The sequence below is a fragment of the Dicentrarchus labrax genome, unplaced genomic scaffold (assembly GCF_905237075.1).
Source record: "Dicentrarchus labrax unplaced genomic scaffold, dlabrax2021, whole genome shotgun sequence".
In the NCBI taxonomy this organism is placed as follows: Eukaryota; Metazoa; Chordata; class Actinopteri; family Moronidae; genus Dicentrarchus; species Dicentrarchus labrax.
Window position 1 is genome coordinate 19,597,454 of NW_026136701.1, and position 20,126 is coordinate 19,617,579.

The 20,126-nt window shown below is 41.3% G+C and overlaps 1 protein-coding gene across 14 annotated transcripts in view; it reads right to left on the reverse strand.

The window, feature by feature from the left end:
• The window catches only part of LOC127379237 (receptor-type tyrosine-protein phosphatase F), a 158,814-nt gene that overhangs the window by 97,546 nt on the left and 41,142 nt on the right, over positions 1-20,126 (reverse strand). For all 14 annotated transcript variants that reach the window (XM_051428734.1, XM_051375275.1, XM_051429422.1 and 11 more), the window contains exon 2: positions 7,361-7,535. In XM_051428734.1, the coding sequence (XP_051284694.1) occupies positions 7,361-7,460 (100 nt within the window). In that variant the 5' untranslated portion in view covers positions 7,461-7,535. The remainder of the gene's footprint in view (positions 1-7,360; positions 7,536-20,126) is intronic.

A 20,126-nucleotide genomic window follows, 5' to 3' on the forward strand; every position in this document is an offset into this window, starting at 1 on the left:
TTACTGAAATATTTATTCATATTGTTTTTCGCAGTTCTGACCCACTCAAAGCAGTGTTACTGTATGCTGCGCTTCCTAAGCAGCTATACAGTTTTCTCTTTTTTCTTTGTTGGGGGCCTCAGAGCAGGGCTTGTAATAAATGCAGAGACAGCAGGGAGAGTTGTGTAAATGGCACTTGTGTGGCTAACAATTAGTGTATTCCCAGGCCTGCCAGAGTGCCCAATGAGAGCTACTCTGTGGTGTAGAGTATCAGGGATCGATACACACGCGGCAGAGAGAAAACCATTAATTCTTATTAATAATGGATTAGCAAGTTATCATTTTCATGAGGCAACACTTAGTGGAAATTTGTCTGATGGCATCAGCACTGGTTGTTTTAATGGAACACTTCCATTAAGGCCTTTTCGGGCCATTAGCAGGCAACTTGTTTGCAATTAATTCCATATAAAGCTGCCTCCCCTGCAAGTTATTTACCCTGATAAAGTCAACTGCACTGCAGGCTGTTTGTTTAAACCAATAAACATCATGTTTGCTATCTGCACTCTTTTACATCTGAACAACAAGGAGCATTGTGTCATTTTTTCCCAAATGACACATGTACATGGAACGTTAGAATTTATGTGGAGGGACCCTAGGACTAAATAATATAAAGCAGAGTTTCTCATAATCATCTCCCTGTGGTCGATGTATTTCGGGTCAACGTGATTTATTTTATTATCTAGTTTTTAAAATTTAATCTCAAATCTGTCACATTGAGTTTACGTTATGAAGAGATAACAATGCAGCTGTCATTGTGCAATGCAGCACAGCAGTCCACCAGCTCCTCCACTGGTTCTTGCTGTGTAAATCACACCATATTGTTTGCCTCACTGTTAAACATATACTTAGTGAGGTGAGTGAGACACAGTATGAATGTTTTAGCTAAGGTCATTCGGTTTAAATATCTTTATCTTTGTGCGAAACAAAGGTTGAGTGTCTAGTAAACACTGAGAACATCCTGGCTTTAAAAACAACTAGGACTTATATGGGTGGGGTTTCCTTCTTTCTCCACACGTTTGAACAGGTTTTTGCGGGATGTTCCGGTTTCGTTGCACTATACGTTCCCGCTCATTGGCAGTCAGCTCACACAGCATTTACTCCTGATAACACAGAAGCCAAAGAAACTTTTTTCTTTTTTGTGAACGATAGTGTAGTGGCCTCATACTGATGGAGCGTTATAAGCAGAACTTCAATGAAATCACAAGAGCAATGGGGCTCATCATCACTAGGATACTGTGCTTAAGACAAAATGTCTAAACCTATAGAAGAGAAAAAGAAAAAGAAAAAACATCAAACTTTCAATACCCTTGTGGACAGGCTTTCAATCAGGCCTTCCAGCCCTCAGTGAATTATTCAAGACAGAGGAGAAGAACAAGAACTCTAAGTGCAATTACCCTTCACTTCTCTCTTCCCAGTGTGAGCAACATTAATGTAATGGCTTTCATCTTCTCAAGCCGATTATGAACGAGGGAGGCATCTCTCAGTTCTGCTCTCTCTCTCTCTCTCTCTCTCTTCTTGTCTGTCAGTCAATATATGACATTTTGAAAAAAGAAAACACACAATGTGCTTTGGTGACCAAAGCCTGGAGTGGGCAATTAAAAACAACTGTTTAGAAACAGGATAAAGGCTTCTTTGTGTACTCTGATTGTGGTGATGTGGGTGTTCCTGGTATCACACCAGTGGAAGTTTGAGGTTTTATATTACTTGTGGTATTTAAACTGGCGCCCAACCTAAATCCAGTCTAAGATGACTCAATACCTGTGGCTTTTTCCAACCTGCCTGATTCCTTAGGGGAAAGTTTTAACAGACATTTGATAAAGGCACACACTGCACTGTGATTTCTTTGTTATATTTTCTTAAGATATACATACTTTTGTTGCACTATTGCATGAAGAAGAAGAAAAATATATATAATATATAAAATGATGGTAATGAAATTAAAGTTAACTGTAAACTTGCTGTTTGGAGACTCACCATATCATTATCTGAAAACAACTACTGTATAGTCTGCCACACAATGTGGACAACGCAAATGAAAAATAAATCACTTGTCTCCAATGAACAGACTCTTTATGACGCATGTGGCCCCTGCCTACAAGACAAGCCTACTAATGTGTCGACTGAACTGCACAGCTCATCTGCATAACCCTGGGGCTACATCACCTCCGATGTTCATTTAGTTCACTTGATGAAATGTTCTCATTTGCACTGTCATGAAACTAAGTGTTTTTTTCCATTCTGAAACTGTGAAGGACGACTGGCTGCTGCATTTGAATCCATGTGTGGGTGGGTAACATAGTGTCAACCTGGGGACACTTGTATGCAAAACAAAAAACAAAGAGGGAAAAGTACATTTTGAATGCAGCTTGAATATGTAATAAAGGATATAGTGTGACCCCTTTGTAATGGAAATCCAAACTACTCTGTAAAGTTGCAGTGGGAATACAAAAGGAGATTTGGGCAGATTTGGGATGGAGGGCTTTGTTTATGCTGCTGGGTAAAGTCAATGGTCACCTTGGCATGGACCCCAACATTAATAGACCAGTTTGGGGAAAATGTTAAGTGTGTTAAGTGATCCCAGGAGGAGGTGGGTTGGTGGCTTCGCAGCTGAGGTGGCTCCTAGTTTCTTCAGAGATCCCATTTTGGGGTTAGCTCATCATCCATCACCATACACCCCCTTGCGACCCCACTAACCTCATTAATTTGCCTCCCCTAGATTAGCTCTCCCTCAGAGACCACAAAGAGCTCCTACCATTGTTCTCATCGTTTCACCCACACGGCCCGGAGGTCTTAAGTAATTCAACTCTCCACTAGCCAAAATTGAGGGAGAAATTAAATTATGTTACTGTAGGGACCTGGAACAACAAAGAGATTCTGGCTTTACATGCGCCAACAGGATCTTTTTTTTGCTTCCCTTATGATTTAGCGTCTTTGAAAAGTTAAGGTGGCCATTTACCCATGAAATAGTTCCCACTTGAGATCCAGCCATGTTTTATGCTGCTTCATGTCCACAGGCTGTTTGGGTTGAGTTAAATGCCTTTAAATGCACCTCAGAGGATGCTCCAAAAGTAAACAATACACGGGACTGTGGCAATGCGCCTGTAAGTTACTTGATTATGCCAGCTATCTTGAATTTCTCCAATCTCAACAGACTAACCAATGTTTAAGATGTGACAAAACTGCTATATGGACATCCTTTAATGCTTCTTATACTTCCCACATATCTCTCAACACGAATTAAATCCTCATCAACTCTTCAACATCTCTTGTAATACTGGATTATTTCAATTCAAAGTAGCCTAAGATTAAGTGAGAATGTAATAAGTAAGAAGGAAAAGCAAGGAACTCAAGTATCTTTTGTCAATAAAGCCATCACTATGGACATAGCATTAAAATGTCTTTCCCCATCTGCCCTTTTCTGGAAGGACACTGGCGATTCTTGTCGTCTTGTGGCATTGCCGAATCCGGGACACAGCAGAGGGGTTTGGGTGACTGCCTCTGGCACTGCTATTGAGCTCCCTAATTAAACTATTAATCTCACATCATTAACCTCCGATGACCCTTTCCTCCCTCCATTCTGACATTGCTGCACTGGCTTATGAAAACAACATTCCATCGTATCTCCACAACCTTTAAATTGCGGTCCTCCAACACTTCATCTTTCAGATGTTTTTCTCACATATATTGCTTTTTTCCCCCACTTCTTTCTAAGAGCATATTTTCCACTGTTTCCACCTTAGCTTCTCTCATTGCGCCTGTCCGTATGATGTGTGTGGACCACAGCTGTGTGCTAACTGCATTACTCTCCAAGTGGCTCTCCAAGGTGGATGTGGTTACTTTTAATTAAAAGAGAATCAATTTCTATCCCTGTCAGTTTCTGAGCTGGGTGACCATATGGACACTTAAAAATACAATCCAATTTCCAGTCCCCCAGCCCCCCATCTGGTCACCCCTCTCCAAACCACTTTGGCACTTCCATCACATCAGTCCATTGTAAGAGCGCTAGAAATTGCCAAATTAATCTACACCACATGTCAAATAGGTAAATTTTTTCTTCTTAAAATTCTGGTAAGATATGCTATATACTGCGGGCTATTGGGGGATATTTCTGTCTAAAGGGTTCATGTATATTTAGCGAAGCGTCTCAGTGGGAAACCTCTTAGTGGTCTGGCCATTGAACAATGAAGAAACACAATGGCCAAAAACTGTCTATAGAACCAACAAACTACAATTAAGCTATTGGTGATACAGAAGGGAACACAAATAAGACACTAAAAGGTTGCGGCAGAAGAGAGTGGACTGATATAAAAAGTCACTTTAACTTATTAAGCTAATTATGGTGCCATTGTAATCCTTCTGCCACTGGGAGTGAAAAGAGCAGGCTCGGGTACAAAGGCCTCGGTGGTCTTGCCGCACCTCACATGAAAAGCCACCCAAGATTATAACATGAGAGGCACAAGAGGAGACACATACATCAAAAGCTTATTAAAGCCAATGAAATAACTCACATTGACAGCACTACAAAAAGATAACCATTACATTTAAGTGCTGGGTATGTGTGACTTTGAGGCTGACCTTGTGGGCCAGTGGCCTATTGTATACAAGGAGGCTGTATAGAGAGCTGGGTGATTAGGCTCAGCTCCCCGGGGATCGATGGGACGTCTGTGATCAGCACTCAAAGTAATCACACTGTATTGTGTGCCTACTCAATGACGGTATAAGATGACTGATGTCACAGGGCTTTAACACTGATAGTGGTAGTGGATGATTTTTTGTACTTATTAGTGCTTCTAGATCATGATGATTTGTACCATATTAAGTATTACACCAAACAAACAGTATGACAGCAACTTTTGAAATGTAGCCATCCTAAACCAGTAAACAAAGCACTGTAAACCAATAGTGTTTATGTATGGGGAAGGTCTAACACTGCTGACATGTTTGCTACCTGTGGTTGCTTTGTCTGCTAAACTTTTTCAAGGGGGAGACAAGGACACCAGACCAAACCCATGTAATCAAAAACTTGCCAGGCACCCCGCCCAAAATATCTGTCTGGTGTCGGCCCTGTAATACATGAAATCCAAACCAGAACTATCAAGTTCACATAACTAAGTTGCATACAAATTACAGGCATCAAATGCACACAACCCTGCCATTAGTGGTAGGTGTTATTTTTGCCCCCCCAACTGTCTTATTTTAATTCTATGTCTGTTTGCTTTATAGTCTAGGTAATAGCAAGTCTAGGCCCTTTTCCATGTGTGCTTACATTAAACTATAACCATAGATTAACCTCGGACCAGAGCCAGTTGTTTTCTTTTATTAACTTTCTTTTAAGCTGAAATTCTATCTTCAAGTTCCTTATTTATGTATTCAATGTTTGGGTGTATCTTCAATAAAAACGTTTGTGCCAGCTTGACCACAGCAGAGTATCTTTGTCAGTTAATTAAAATGCTTGGCTCTGTTTTTATCCGTAAATGATATGATTGCCGAAATAAGAGACTGGGGCAATCTTGTTCTGATGGCGACCAGAGGCAGAGAACAAAAAGACTAGATTTACAAAAATAAACATACTGTCGAACATTGTCCACATTAACCCACTGATCATAGATTGGACAAAATAAAACACAAGCTAGCTAGCTGTGTCTAACTATGTGTGCACATTTAAATACCTCTGGATACTGTAGATACAACCATGACAAATATATTTTATAATATATTCAATGACTTTAGCCATCCTGCACATTTGCTTAATAGTCACCTGTACACATAGGTATCTGCACAAATGTAGATTAAAAACGGCACAATAGTTGCACAGTTTAATAACCCAGGTCCCTTCCAAACTCTGGTCTGTACTGGGCATCTGACAGACTCAGCACATTTAAATAATATCTTGGCACCTCCAATGCCCCTGACATTACCTTTTTTACTTGATGATCTCTAAAAAGCACATGCAATTGAATCAATTTTGCTCATCCCATTGGAGGCAATTAAAATGCAGGCATAGAAGAGCATGCACAACATACCATGACAATAAACATGGTGCATAACCAATACATAAATCACTGACATTGCAGATCTTATTTGCTTTGTCAAGAAGAGTCCTATGCTCATTTTTCATAGACCAAAAATGTCTCACAGTTATTTAATTAATTTCATTCAGACAATGAATCATCAGTGAGTCATATTTTATTTGGATTCTTAACTAATTGTTAGTATTCAGAAACTGTTTAATCAGAATGCAGGAACTGGACATATTGTAACATATTTCAATGGTTTGGGTTGCATAGGAAAAGCACCATGAATGGGCTTGAGTCAAACACATCTCACTGTGTAGAAGTCTGAGAATGGATTCAGTGCAGTGGGGCACATCTTTGAAGTCTTGCTTAAGTACTACTGCTCACATTACATACAGACAGCAAAGACAGTCTTGCCAGACCACAAGAAAAACGACAGGAGTACAAAAACTTTTCTGCAAGGTCAAGTTCACACTGATGCTGTGCAAAACTCTAGACACACTGCAAGAGACAAAGATGATAACACAGGGCGTGAGTGAGACAAGGCAAAGGGTACAGAAAAACAAATCCTACTGGACCCATGTATGAAAGGACAAGACAGTTGGCGTGCTCGGGTGGGGGAATGGGAGGGGTTGGGGTATAATTGAATTACAGTGACCCTATGACAGCACTATAGGTGAGGTCATGTGTTGAATTAATTCTGTCCCTGACCCCGTCTTCGACAGGGCATTGCCTCTCGGCTGCCCCTGAGACTCAAAGCGCAGCGATGGTGACACATCTTTCTGAGATACTTCTTCCAGCCAAAACCGTCATTCAGATTGACAGACAGTCACAGAGGCTGATGGAGCACTGTACACTTATTTTTAGTGCAAATGTTAAAGCACTCTATACTCTGGGACATGCATTAGATAAGCTGCTATTTCTGTTTGCTGCAATCCACCAAAGACATCAAATGTAAATGGAATCTATATTCTATTTTAAATGAAGCTCTGCTCTGCACAGCATGAAAGCTTGTTCTCCGTGAATATAATATGTGCAACAATGTAGTGGGTTAAATTCAACTTTAGATAATAATGTCAGTGCCTTTAAGTGAGTAGAACATTTACAAAAGGGCGGCATTTGTTCAACTGATTACTACATGTGTTAATAAATCTAAAATGATTCTTGCTTTTTAACCTCTCATTGTGTGTATATTTCGCTGTGTGTAGCAAATGAGCTCTTACTGTCAAAATACTTATGAGGCTTAAGGTTTTATCAGATTGTACCTGAAGCAAGGCATGACTTCACAGGTGAATGAGGTTACTTACTGTCTGCCAGAGAGGATAACACCATACAGCTGAGTAGAAGCAGGAACAGCAACGCCCCTCTGGGCAGGAGGGGCACTGCCAGGTGAATATTAGGCACCATGTTCCAAGTTGGCACTGCTCCCTCCTCAGTCCCCTGCTAGACACGTCCCACTCTGACAGGATCAAAGACTAACACCTGGGAGAGAAAACACATGCAGAACAGGAGTACAGAAACATTAGTATTCAAACTCACCATATATTTGCATACATTTGAATGAACATAATAACACAGTAAAGCAGAAATATCAAATGCAAGTCACCGAGCAGAACCAAAGGAGACGGAAATGTTGTATACTTGTAAGAGAACAACAGTATACAACACTGGAGATCTTTGGTCGCGATCAACAAGGCATCAAATACCCACAACAAAATCCTGCTCGGGGCAAGGGAAAATACAAGTGAAGCGAATGTAACACGCAAACTACAAATGCAGTACAGTGCTACAGAGAAATCATGGGAAGAAAATAACAAGAACAAAGGGGAGGTCAGGACGCAGGATTAAGCTCCTCAGCTATCCTCTCACAATGGGGATCAGTAAAAAACCCAGAGGACCTCCTAAACAGTACTCCCTAAGGACAACCGCCCATTTAATGTTCCCCATTAAGAAATTGAAACTGTGTCTTCCAGATGGGTTCAAATCACACAAAGTGCTATGATCTCATAATATGACAACATGTATGCATACATAAACATTTAACATACAACACCCCCCAAGGGGGACATGGTCGGTCAACAGAGTAGCAGCAGGTGTACCACAAATGAACCATAATTAACCAAGCCATGAAGCAGAAAGCTTTGCTCCATCAAGTTAAGTAGTGGGTGGGGACACAAAAACAAAGGCTGTCCCTCAAATTAAACTGCACAAGTACTGATTCTTTGTCTTTTTAGGAATTAGATTTAATGTAGGAAATGACTAAGCCAACTGATAAGATTTAGATACATGACCTTAAATTTGTTATGGCCTGCAGTTTCAATGTCTAATGCTATTACAAACAAAGTAACTGCGTATCCCCATGAACTGAGCTAACTAAATTTCTTATCCCTACACTCATGCCCATGGCCATCTGTGATGAGTAATCATAATGCTGTAAAGCAGACCACGATATGGTAAGGATAGGTATCTCTCTTTAAATTAAAGCAATATCTCCAGAGGACTTCAGAAAAAAAGAACTAAAATGAGAAAAGTTTTTAAAGTTTTAAAGTAAGCCTACTTTTGTCTTCAAGGGCTCCCTGACAATGATTCTGTACAAAGCTTTTACAAGAGGCCTATTGGAATTGAATTGAACTTTCTCAGCTCGTCTGTTCAGTCTCACTGCCGAGTTTATAGTGGCGACTGAACAATACTGATTGCTGATATTTGTGAAAAGAGAAAGAGAGAAACGCTCACAATGTGAAATATCTTGAGGCTTTCTGGGTGGCCGGTCAGCTTTAGTCTATTCAGTTCAGCTAAATAAGTTAGAGTGTCAGGAACACAATGCCTCCAGTATCTTGTGGGAAAAAAAACCTTTCCATTCTGAAGCCTGTGGAGGTGTTGAGCAGCCCATTACTCATGTGGCTATTTCAATGCGTGTGGAAACACTGAAAAAACGCACGCGCCGGGCACCTCTTCGACCACCCTCTTTGTGAAACAAGACCAAGGAAAACACTTCTAGGCTGAGATCTTAGCAAAGCAAAATTTCAAGAGTTTCCTTTTCTTCATCTGAGCTCTGCTTTAACCTCTTTCGACAAGTCTCTTGGCAAAGGAAAAGACAGGCATTGGCTGAGTAAAATGATGTGAAGGAATGCTATTTCTGAGTCACGGTGCTGTTGTCTCACCTGGGCGCAGTTACAGACAGGTATCGTCGACGTATCTTTTCTTCACTATTTGTCACTTACAGGAATGTGCCTCTAGGCTTTGATGTCTACGAACCAATTTCCATTGCAACACACCTTGCATCTAAGGAATTTCCAAACACTGTGTGCAGCCAACACCATCTATCGTCAGTGAAAGTTCAAGCTGTGATCATATCAAGCTGTATTATAATCCTCCCTGCAACAGGGATTTTATTTATTTTTGAGAAATACAGACAAAATAATTTTATAACCTCTTCCAAAAAAATCCACTAGTGTCTTCACCTTTACTGGTGATGACAAAGCAGCTCATTGTTTGTGTGTTAAGCTTTAGCAGTCTGTAGAAGAAAAAGCCACACAAATACACAGCTCAGGGTGCCAAAGAACTGGATCACACCCCCCTACTCTGCAACCAGAATAAAAGACATTTAGGCCTCAGTTTCATTTCAAGTTAGTACCTCAAGTTAGCTTTGCAAAATTAGTGTAACTCACATCAAGTTTGTTGGCTGACAAATTTGTTTTGACACTCATTTTTATGTACGCCAGCGTTGCGTTGGTTCATGTCGGTGGGGAGAGAGAGTGAGTGAGGCTGATAGAGTTGGCTACACGCCGTGCTCCAAACCCTTGGCGGTGGAGGGATATCTTTTACAGCAGATGCCAGAGAGAGGCAGATGCTTTTCATCTTCAATGAGACAAATTCCTAGAGCGAGGTTTATTCTTTATTTATATAACTACTTATTTATCCCAATGCAGTTTGGTGCCTCCCCGCTGCACACAAATACTATGGGACAACACTTTCCACAATGTGCATTTGTGCTGTGGCGGTAGTGCTCCTGAGAGAAGGAAAGGGCACCAACGTGGAAATAGTGCAGTGTGATCCAAAATCTGAGCAACTGGCGCAGCACACAGGAAGACATTGTTTGCAACTATGTGGGAGAGCGAGAGTGAAACAGTAGGAACACGTAGGGGTGGATGTCTGCCCTTGTGAGATTGTATATGAATCATTCTGTCTTTTTAATGATTTAATTCTGATGTCTGGTTAGTGTGTGAGAGTAAGAGGGGAAAGTGGGAGACAGGGTTAGCACAGCATTATTATGGCTAAAATGATCATCCAGATTATTTCACCAGAAACTGAGATCCTAGTTAGTAATCTCATAATCAGTCAGGATGAATTCAGGAGCTTATTGTTTTACAGCTTTAGTATATTATTGAAATTAATATCATTTGAAACTGCAATGCAAACTAAAATAATAATAATAACTCATTCTCACTTATAATATGGACACCTACTGAAGAAACAAAGAGCCCCAAAAAAGTCACTCAACAAAACTAGACATGTTGGTGGTGATTCAGAGGTTTGCACCCAGGCTAAACACAATTTATGGTGCAACATTGGGTCTTGTGTCCAATTTCAAGAAGTCAAGATCATGTCCTATATACAGACAGAGGACTCTACTCTAACATTTTATTGCAGAAACCATGAAAGAGAACAGAAGGTTATTAAAGTGATACTGAAGTTGAAATAACCTTAGCCCTAATCGACCATCAACTCGTCAGGGCATCCACTTCTTGAAATCCTTTAGAAAGAAGCTTTGGAGTCTGGAGTGTCTGGGGAGTTCTCAGTAATGCAGAGTGTGACATATACTGTATATATATGCTGCATTATAAGCAGATGACTAAGAGGTTTAGTGAAGTAATTAACAAGGGAACAATGGGATGTGAACATCTCAAACGGTAAACTGTGGAGGACAAAGAGCTTTTTGAGCAGGAACAGAGGGGAGGGGAACTTAACAAAAATACACACCTATCCTGTTTGCTTGTTTGCCACCCACATCAGGTGCCTGTCATTCAAGTTATAACCCCCACTGTGTGTGCATGCGTGTGTGTGTGTGGCAAGGGAGTGGCCACCCATACAGAAATGGTAGTCCACAAACAGAATATGCGAGACACAGCTGCGCAGAGAGAGAGAGAGAGAGCAAGGGCTGAGTAAACACTACTATTACACTAACTACAGGTAGCATCTCTGCTCTCCATCGTTTCCATCCCTTCTACTCATGTTCTCCCTCTTTCTCCATCTCTGTTTAATGGGTCATCCTGAGCGCGGGGAGGTGGGACAGCTGAGATATATGGCTAGCAGTGTGGGGAGCTAATCATGGCCGTCTCTGGAGGTGATAAACCCAGACCGGAGAGGTTTGTGTTGGCGCAGCCTGCAACGGCTCCATAAACACAGTTACAAGCTGCATTTCGACAGCAGTGTTTTGGCCCCTGATTAGTTTTCCATGCCCTAGAAGGCTCACCCTCACAAGTCTGTGCTCCTTTTTTACCTCAGCAGTGTACACACACCACAAGACCCCAGGAGAATTACTACAAGCCGACGAGCTCCGTAGTGTAAAATGAAAGTGTAAAGTAACAAAATTAGGTTTTCCCTCCAACTCTGAAAGCCTTTCTCTATCCACAGACTTGATGGTGCATGTCTTTTTTACAGGGCTGCGACAAGGCCTTGCATTGAAATTCACCTAACAAAGGCTAATGTCCTGTGACCTATCAAGTTTTACAGCACTTTTGTTTACAAGCTGATTCCACAGAGTTAATCGTTAACGCAGAAGATTGAGAGACCGAAAGACACCTATAACAGACAAGTGGACTTTCTTAAGTTGAGCAACAGAAAGCAGGAAGTACTGATTATGCTGACCTACAATGAAAGCACACACGTAATAAATCACATGAGTAAAGCGTCTGACTGAGTGGATAACTCAAAGAAATCCATCAGGGAGTTAATTTAAGACACTTAAATAATCAAGTATAGTAACAGTACAGCCACGTGAAATGTATACAGACATTTACAACATATGACAGAGACTTCATGACTTACTTTAATGAAATCTGTGATGCGTGAGGGTTGCATTTAATACAACAGGTTCCTGATGATGTCCTGACACGGGCACTAACTTGCCTCTCAACTGAATGCAAAAACCGTTGATTATTGGCTTCAACCATATGATACAATGTCGATTGGCATTTAGTCTGGTTGAGTGAACATTTAACAAAACTCAGGCACCTCCATAAATTGCCACTGAAGTAGGGATTTACAATCACCTCTGGGGGGCTACCAATCTTTTCAGCTGCAAATCAATCTGGGAATGAAAGGTGATATGTATTACACTGATATGTATTACACGGAGTAGAAGAGACATACCAGAGTGCCACTTCCATTTGAATTTATTGGAGAGTGATTATTGGCGTTGTCGAGCTGCAGAGCAAGGAGAAATGGCTTGCACTACAAAGTGCTGGGCAAACGGCCTGCAATAAATCAAAAAGCAGGCTCAATGTAAAACAGACATTCATCAAATAAAAGCAATGCTGTGTATATCTGGACCAATGGAGTGGATGAAACAGTTTTCTGTAAAGTAGCATCAACCTTAGAGCCACATTTACAGAATACAGACCAGTTAAGCTGGAAACTTAAAATGGAATATTCCTAAAAACATAAAGTTAAGTTAAAAATAAGTCTTGCAAACACACAACAGCCCCTATTCTAAGCTTTTGTATTTAAAACTATTGTTTATTTATTTAATTCCCTGTCTTGTCATCCCAATATCTGGATCTGGATTTTCAAATTTTTATTTATTATCATGGGTATTAACATTATTATGATTATAATTTTACTTATAAATCACCTTACTGTTTATCTTTCTATTACTGAAATGTTCTTTGCTTTTTATCTCTGTTGACTGTGAGGCATCTGTTTTGAGTGTGGTATATAAATAAAAAAATCTTCTATTGTTATTATGTAGGCCAACCTGTAATTCTCCTCAAAACTAAGGTCTAAATAAAACTAATGGAGAATGTTAAAATAACAAAGCTTTGTATTCAATTCAGGGCCTCTAAAAATGTACACAGTCAATAGCCTTGCCCTAGTTCAAAGAAAAAAGTTTTAATATTGTTTTTGTTTACATTTTAGTGAGTTCTACAATTGAATTACTACGTAATTAAGAATGATTCAGTGCTATGGCCAAACATTAAATTAGCAATATAAACCGAGACACATTCTCAACAGCAGATGTGCATATATATCAAAAGGAAATTCACACTGTCAAGCAAGAGAGAGGGGCTAAGACGTCACCACTTGACGGTTTGCTTGTGGGCAGATGGTGCCATAAAATGACTAGGCAGGCAGCACAGAAGGCATAGAACGACCCCCCCCCACTCACACCATGCAGAGGACCTCAACCCCCCCACCCCCACCACCCCCTGGGCAGAAAGCCTGGTCTCCGCCAGTAAAAGACAAACAGAGTGAAGGCATGTGAGCAGAAAGACTGGCAAATACAGAGCTCCATAGATCAATAGCTGGCCAAATAGAGGCAGTTGTTCAGGCTCAGCTCAATCCACGGATATATCATGGGTGGATTTTTAGCAACTGGAAATGGTCAAAATTAAGAATTGGGAAACTACGATAGAAACAGAAGGGACTGAAAAGACACTGTGTAAGCAGGTTTTTCTCACTAGAATTGCTCAACAAGGAAAGAAACCTTCCCTGTCTCTTTAGGTTTACGTGTATATATTTCCTACAGGTTGCACTTTGGTGAGGATATTCAGCCCAACTTTCTGTATACGAGGGTTGTTTTTGAGTGCTTCATACTATTCAGCAGGTGTCTCCACTGTTCTAAATCAATTACCTCTAGTCAGTCGGTGCTTAGAGTAGGGGGGTATTGTAAATCAGCTTGGTGTCAGGCCAGATTAGTGACTGTAACGGGCTGGGAGTGGAGCTCTTTGGCCAGCAGGGACCCTCCAGAGGCCTACAGTACATGAGAACCAAGCTGTGGCCTCTGTGCTCCGTGACAAAGCAGCAACTCTGGTAATTGTTTGCTACAATACTTTGTACTAAGATTGGGCTATATGAGAAAGTATTCAATTCAATAGACCCTTTGCATTCCTTTAATATGTCTAGCCATTGGAGAAAATGCAAGTCAATGAGCGAGCAGAGCTGCTTTGAGGCAATATTGGATTTTCAGGACTTTTTCATCAGTGTGATCAAATACCTTGATTTGCCAGGTGTTCATTCAGCGGACTAGTAAAAACAGAGATTCCTAAGTGGTTGTTTGACCTTTTTTCTCATATTCTAGAGAAATTAGGATTAGTGGATGCTAGCAAAATTCAAATTGGCTATGTAATGATTAGCCAGACTGCTACCATTGGCCATTATTCAAAAATAGTGGGCATTCACTCACTCATGGGCACCAGGTGGATGGTCTGTGCTTGTGTAACTGGAAGCATGAATGCAGTCTCCTATCTCACTACATCCTTTTATGCAAATCTAATTCTGAGGAACTACGTCAGCTACAATATTCCCCCACTAAACACAGAGGTGAGGACATGCAGTGACACTGTAGACGACATTCATTTTATGACACAGAAAGTCCAAGGTTTTTCATACCACACTGGATGGGTTTGGGCTTGTTTGTTGTCAGTCAGAGTGAAAACGCACAGATAAAACTGTAGACTGACACAATCCTGTACTTATTTCACTTTAAAACAGAGCATGTAAACGACACAGGAAAGGCAATCCTCACAGTCCAAGGTACAGAAGAAGAAAAAATCCAATGTTGACACAGGGCAGGGTTAGACTAACTCAAAGAGGGCTGGGAAAAGCACTTCATATAATCAAGCATTTGTGGTGGGAAACACCTGATGGTGTCTGGGGTGAAGCATAAGGTTCTATTTACAAAGGAGGACCCCTTGATGAGAAATGTGTTTAGAAGAATCTAAAAGGAACATAAACATATGGTATTCTGAGACCCACGCTGAAACAAAAAAACTGCGTTACACAAAGAAAAGCCAAGGCTTCGTGTCTACCTGAAACACTTAGGACCTAACATATTTAACATGGGTGAGTTGCCATTTCAAATGTGGAAAAAAGACGATCCCCGAGTCCTAATCTAACTCTTTTCCTGCCTTCTATTACAGACGGCTATCCTCTCAGCCCCTGTCTAACTAGTGAAAAGAGGCAGATTCTAATAAGCCGTTCTGTCTTTCTGTCAGTCTGTGTTTCTCTCCATCCCCCCTGTCCCCCCCCCTCTCTTTCTCTCTCTCTCGCCATGTCTCCTTCTCTGTCTCTTTCTCTCTGTCTGAGCCATGAGCTGGTCTGTTGGAGCAGATGGAACCATATATCCCCAATGCTCTCCGGAGGCCTGAGGATTTAAAATGTAAAAGAGATGAGTGTGGAACAGGCAGGAACCAGTCGATAAAGGGCAAGAGGAGCAGAAACTCTCAGCTTAGACCATGTTCACCAAACAAGTGCAGTACTTCCCCACTAACCTCGCAGGTCTTTCCTTACTGTGAGTATGTAATCCAACAATTTGTCCGACATAATATGAGCAGAGACGGAAACTGTATCTATCTGTGTTCTGTCGATAAAAATGTAATAGACAGCAAATTTGATCATCAGGATTGACCAATTCATCAATTAACATGATTGAATAGTAAACCAAAAAAAAACTCAATTCAATACACCAACTGAACGCTTATAGTTACCAGACATAGGAAAAAGTAAACAGGAATGAATTAGATTGTTACCCTGAGATTTTTATATTTCCTTGGCCGGAAATGTAGTGTCAGACCTGCCTTCCTCCACACATCACCTCAGACCACCTTTCATGTAATGAGAAAGTATCTGGACACTGTATCTGTCGTTTGGGAGAAGATTCTGCTTCGTCCTCCATCTCTGGGTGGCAGGTTGACAGACAGGAAGAGTGAGGAACAACAGGCAGACGAGGTCGTGAGCAGTACAATCGATTGCCAGCTGACTAGCAAGGTCCATTATACTGACAGGCCAGAGCCACAACACGACGACCTGCACTCCACCGACGTCCTCATTACTACCTATGAATCTCTCACTGGGACCAATCTCTCTCGCACTCTTCCCATTCTCGCTCTCTCTTACTTCTCTCTGCAGTACATCTCCCTGGGCAAAGCATAAGACTGAATTTCACTCTGTCAATCTGATGGAAGTGGTTTAAAAGAGGCAAAAGCCACACCTAAGCCTGTGCACTTAGCTTCATGCACTAGGCAAGCAATGGACACAGAACAAAGACGACATGGGGTAATACGCTGTTCTTAAGAGCAATGTTCTTGAGAAAAATGCAGCCTAAATGTACATTTAAGCCTTTGCAATCTTGAAGAAATTTTAACTTATACCATATTAAACATTCGTACCACCATTACCCTGTCTTTCAGCTATGCTATCTGCTCTCCTTGTCTCCCCCCCTCCCACCATCCCTCTAGTTATTCTGAAATCCTTAGTCCTTGGAAGACTTATTTATACCCTCCCCCCTACCCCACCCCTCTCCCTCACAGTACAGCTGCAGATAGGATTTACCTGCAGCTGAGACAGCCTCCAGACTATCAATTACCACCAGTGTAGAGTCACTGTTCTGCAGCTTGGCTAACAAGACATACACACACAACACACACACACAGTGCACGTGCACACACACGCACACACACGCACACACACGCACACACACACGCACACAGATCTTCTGGACACATCCAGTTAGAGAAATTCTGAGTTTACTGTGAGTCAAAGGCTAAGACTAATCAAATAGTTGGGTGAAAACCGACTTCATAAAAAAAAAAAAATCCAATCAAGCAAGCTGGTATTTAGATTAAGTGTTCTATGAAAGAAGATCATAAATTATAAGTGAAGATGCCAGAGACGCTATCAACAGTATCATTCATAGAAAACTCTGTAAAACCTATGAATTATATCACTTCAAGAATACAATCACATGTTGAAAAAATAATTAAGTTGAATAACACAGCAATGGTCGTGCTTTGACTAAACCTTTCAGCAATATACTTATATGTTGTTCAAGGATGCGTGGGTTGAGGTGTAGTAGCTTGCATCTGCAGATGATCACAAAGTCAAAACAACAAGAAACGCACAAAACGCAAAACTTTGAGCCCTCACTGCAGTCCACGTGTGTAGTCATCATGTTTGACTGCTCTGCAATGTGCTGAAAACAGAGGTCTCACCAAATCCTTCCTGACATGTCATCTCACTCTGACAACTATTAGACTGAACACCAGGCCATTACACATACAGAAAGACACGCAGGGACAGGACCTGTCACTCAGCCCACCACATCCCCCCTGACGCCTAAAGTGCCTCTGTCAGGTCAACAAATGAAAAGCCATCACAGCCAATGTTGCAGTCATCAAGCTGAAGTCATTCCATAGACTGGTTAAATGCTATCTTGCCAGATCTTGTTAAACTTGGTTGAGCATGTTTGGGCTCATGGCGTCAGTTTTGATTCCTGGGCTTTGTGCGTTGTTCATGCACCATCAGAGGAGGTGAACAACCATCCAGGAAACAGAAATCATGTAGGGGGGCATAGGCTAATAAAACTCTTATGAGGACAGCCAGCAATCTAGTGATGCTTAGTAATGTAGTCAGTCCATATAGTCTGTGAAGAAAGATCTGAGGAAGTGAAGTCCTTTTAAGTGAGCCATCGTGTCTAGCCGCGGCAGTAGAGCAGTAATCGTTAAGATAACATATTCGGGTCAAAAAGCTAATGAATGTGCATCAACAATGGAGTGTTCTCAAACTCTCCGCAAAGCACACAGACATTCGCAACTCACCATCAAACCATTAAAGCCACTAACCTCATGAGATACTGAGCAATCTTTTTTTTTTTTTTTCACGAACTCACCAACATGCGCAAAAATGTGCTATGCATTATTTACCTCATACATAAAATTAGTAGCCTCTCAAGTTTAACGGTGCTTCCATGGTTTAAATGGTCATCATGGTGCTTAAGTTGAGTTTTCAAGCATGCGATGCAAAGGGGCTAAAGAGGGAACTGGTTACCCCTCTATCTCCCCTTTCCTCAACCAGTCCTCTTGTCTGACTGTCAGCCTAAGCATCCAAGTCTCCCATGTTTACTAATGTAGAAGCAACCCCTTTATCAGGGAAGAGATTTGTAGGGAAGAGGCAGGGGATTAGCCATCAAATTACCAGGCAGACAGCATCCCTGCTCCGGGGTTGTGAAGCGGTAATCTCTGAGGCTGAAGGGGGAGATCCAGATAAAGGTTTGGGATTGGTGCTGTGGAACTCCAAACTGTGCATAAGTAAAATATGAAAGTGGGTTTCAGGGGAGCAATGTTTTCTAAGTTCCCCCTTCCGTTTTTTGTGGTAACTACTTCCATAGGTCCAAATCATATTACATAGATTTCCCCATGTTGTTGTGCTGTGTGGTGTCATTACATAGCCCAACACCCCCAAGAGTGTAGACTTTTGATAGGTCAAAGCTCTCAAACAGGAATGCTGCAGCTAGGCAGGGCTAGTGGAATTTGATTTCAGTGGCCTTGCCCATGGCTCTTGCATTGTCACCCCACTGCCCTCCCTTAAACAAGCAGTACTTTCCTCAGAGAATACCCCCTGGACACAGGAATGTTTCATCAACGCCTCAGCCCCCAGCATCCTTACAGGGCCACAGTGGGCCAACAGGCGCTGCACAGGCAGGCTATAAATAAGTCAGGCATTATAATGAAACCAAATGAATCTCCATCCATCTTCCCAAAACAAGCCAGGGACCTCAGAGTTCTGCAGGAGGAAGAGTTATTGCCTGTGTTTGCGGACGAACCACAAGATGAACAAAAGCCAAATGTTATACTGATGCTAAATACGCCCTACTGTAAAACATGCAACACACGTGTCATACTCTCAGATGCTGGTGTGAGCCTGTGTGTGTAAGGGAAGCCAAGACTGTGAAGACTCCATTATATGACATCTTATTGATAGTAAGAGGCCAGTCCTACTTGCTGCTATGTGAGATCACCAGCAGTGGACTGTTGAAAAAGAAGTCATAACTTTGGAGGAAGTGACAGGAGGGCTGATAAAGTAATCAAGTAGAATGTTGAGTCTAAGCCAGGCATTTGAAGAAATTGGGAGGTTGAGCAAACAAGGGGGGTGGTGGAGGCAGGGGGGATAAATCAGCCACATGACTGTACTCCCAGAACCAAGCACCAAATAAATCAAGCCTACATTCAATTTTATTTGCTTTACTGCAGTTTAGCATCACAGTTATCCCCTCATACTCAAGAGCAAGGTAAAGCTGCGACCTTTAATTCCTTTTAATGGCAGTCCGCAAGCAACCAATCTGACCTTGTCTCTCACCAGAAAAAAAACAGCATTAATTATGAGATATTAGCAGTGCATCATACGGTAATTCACTGATATAACATCAAGGAAATGAACAGTATCATGCAATAGAGCTTCGACACTAATCCATAGTCTTCTCCTATTTTCAGGAAATAGGTTAATGCATGGCAGAGTTTATATTACTGTATGTCTCCAACCTGCATTTCTGCACATTTTACAAACACATGCATAAGCTTTGGTCTTGTCATATATACAGAGTACAAAAAAATGCAGCTGCCCCGGAAAATGTAGGCTGTTTCAATCAATGTGGCGGCGTAATGGGATGATGTGGAATTGAAATGAGTTTTGTGCAATGAGGGAAATGTCCTCTCTGACAAAGTGGATTTGTGTTCCCATTGAGAAACCCATGGTTGAAATGCATAGAGTTTAAGGTTTAAATCAAAAGGTGCAAGGCTACGAGCACAAAACAGACCTCTGGTGGCGAGCGATAACTATGCATAATATGATACGTACATTTAAAATGCAGAATAGAATATAAAGTGTAATGAGAGAAAAAAGGACTAAGAAAAGAGCTAAATGTGATCTAAGCCTCCGCTATGATCCACTTGTTTTCAATTAACTTTAAAGAGACAATAGGCTAAAGCTATACGGCCACATATGCAGTGGGCTACGGAGCAATTTCAATTCATCACTAATCTGCAACAAAAATAACATCCCCCTCTCTAAAATAAACCT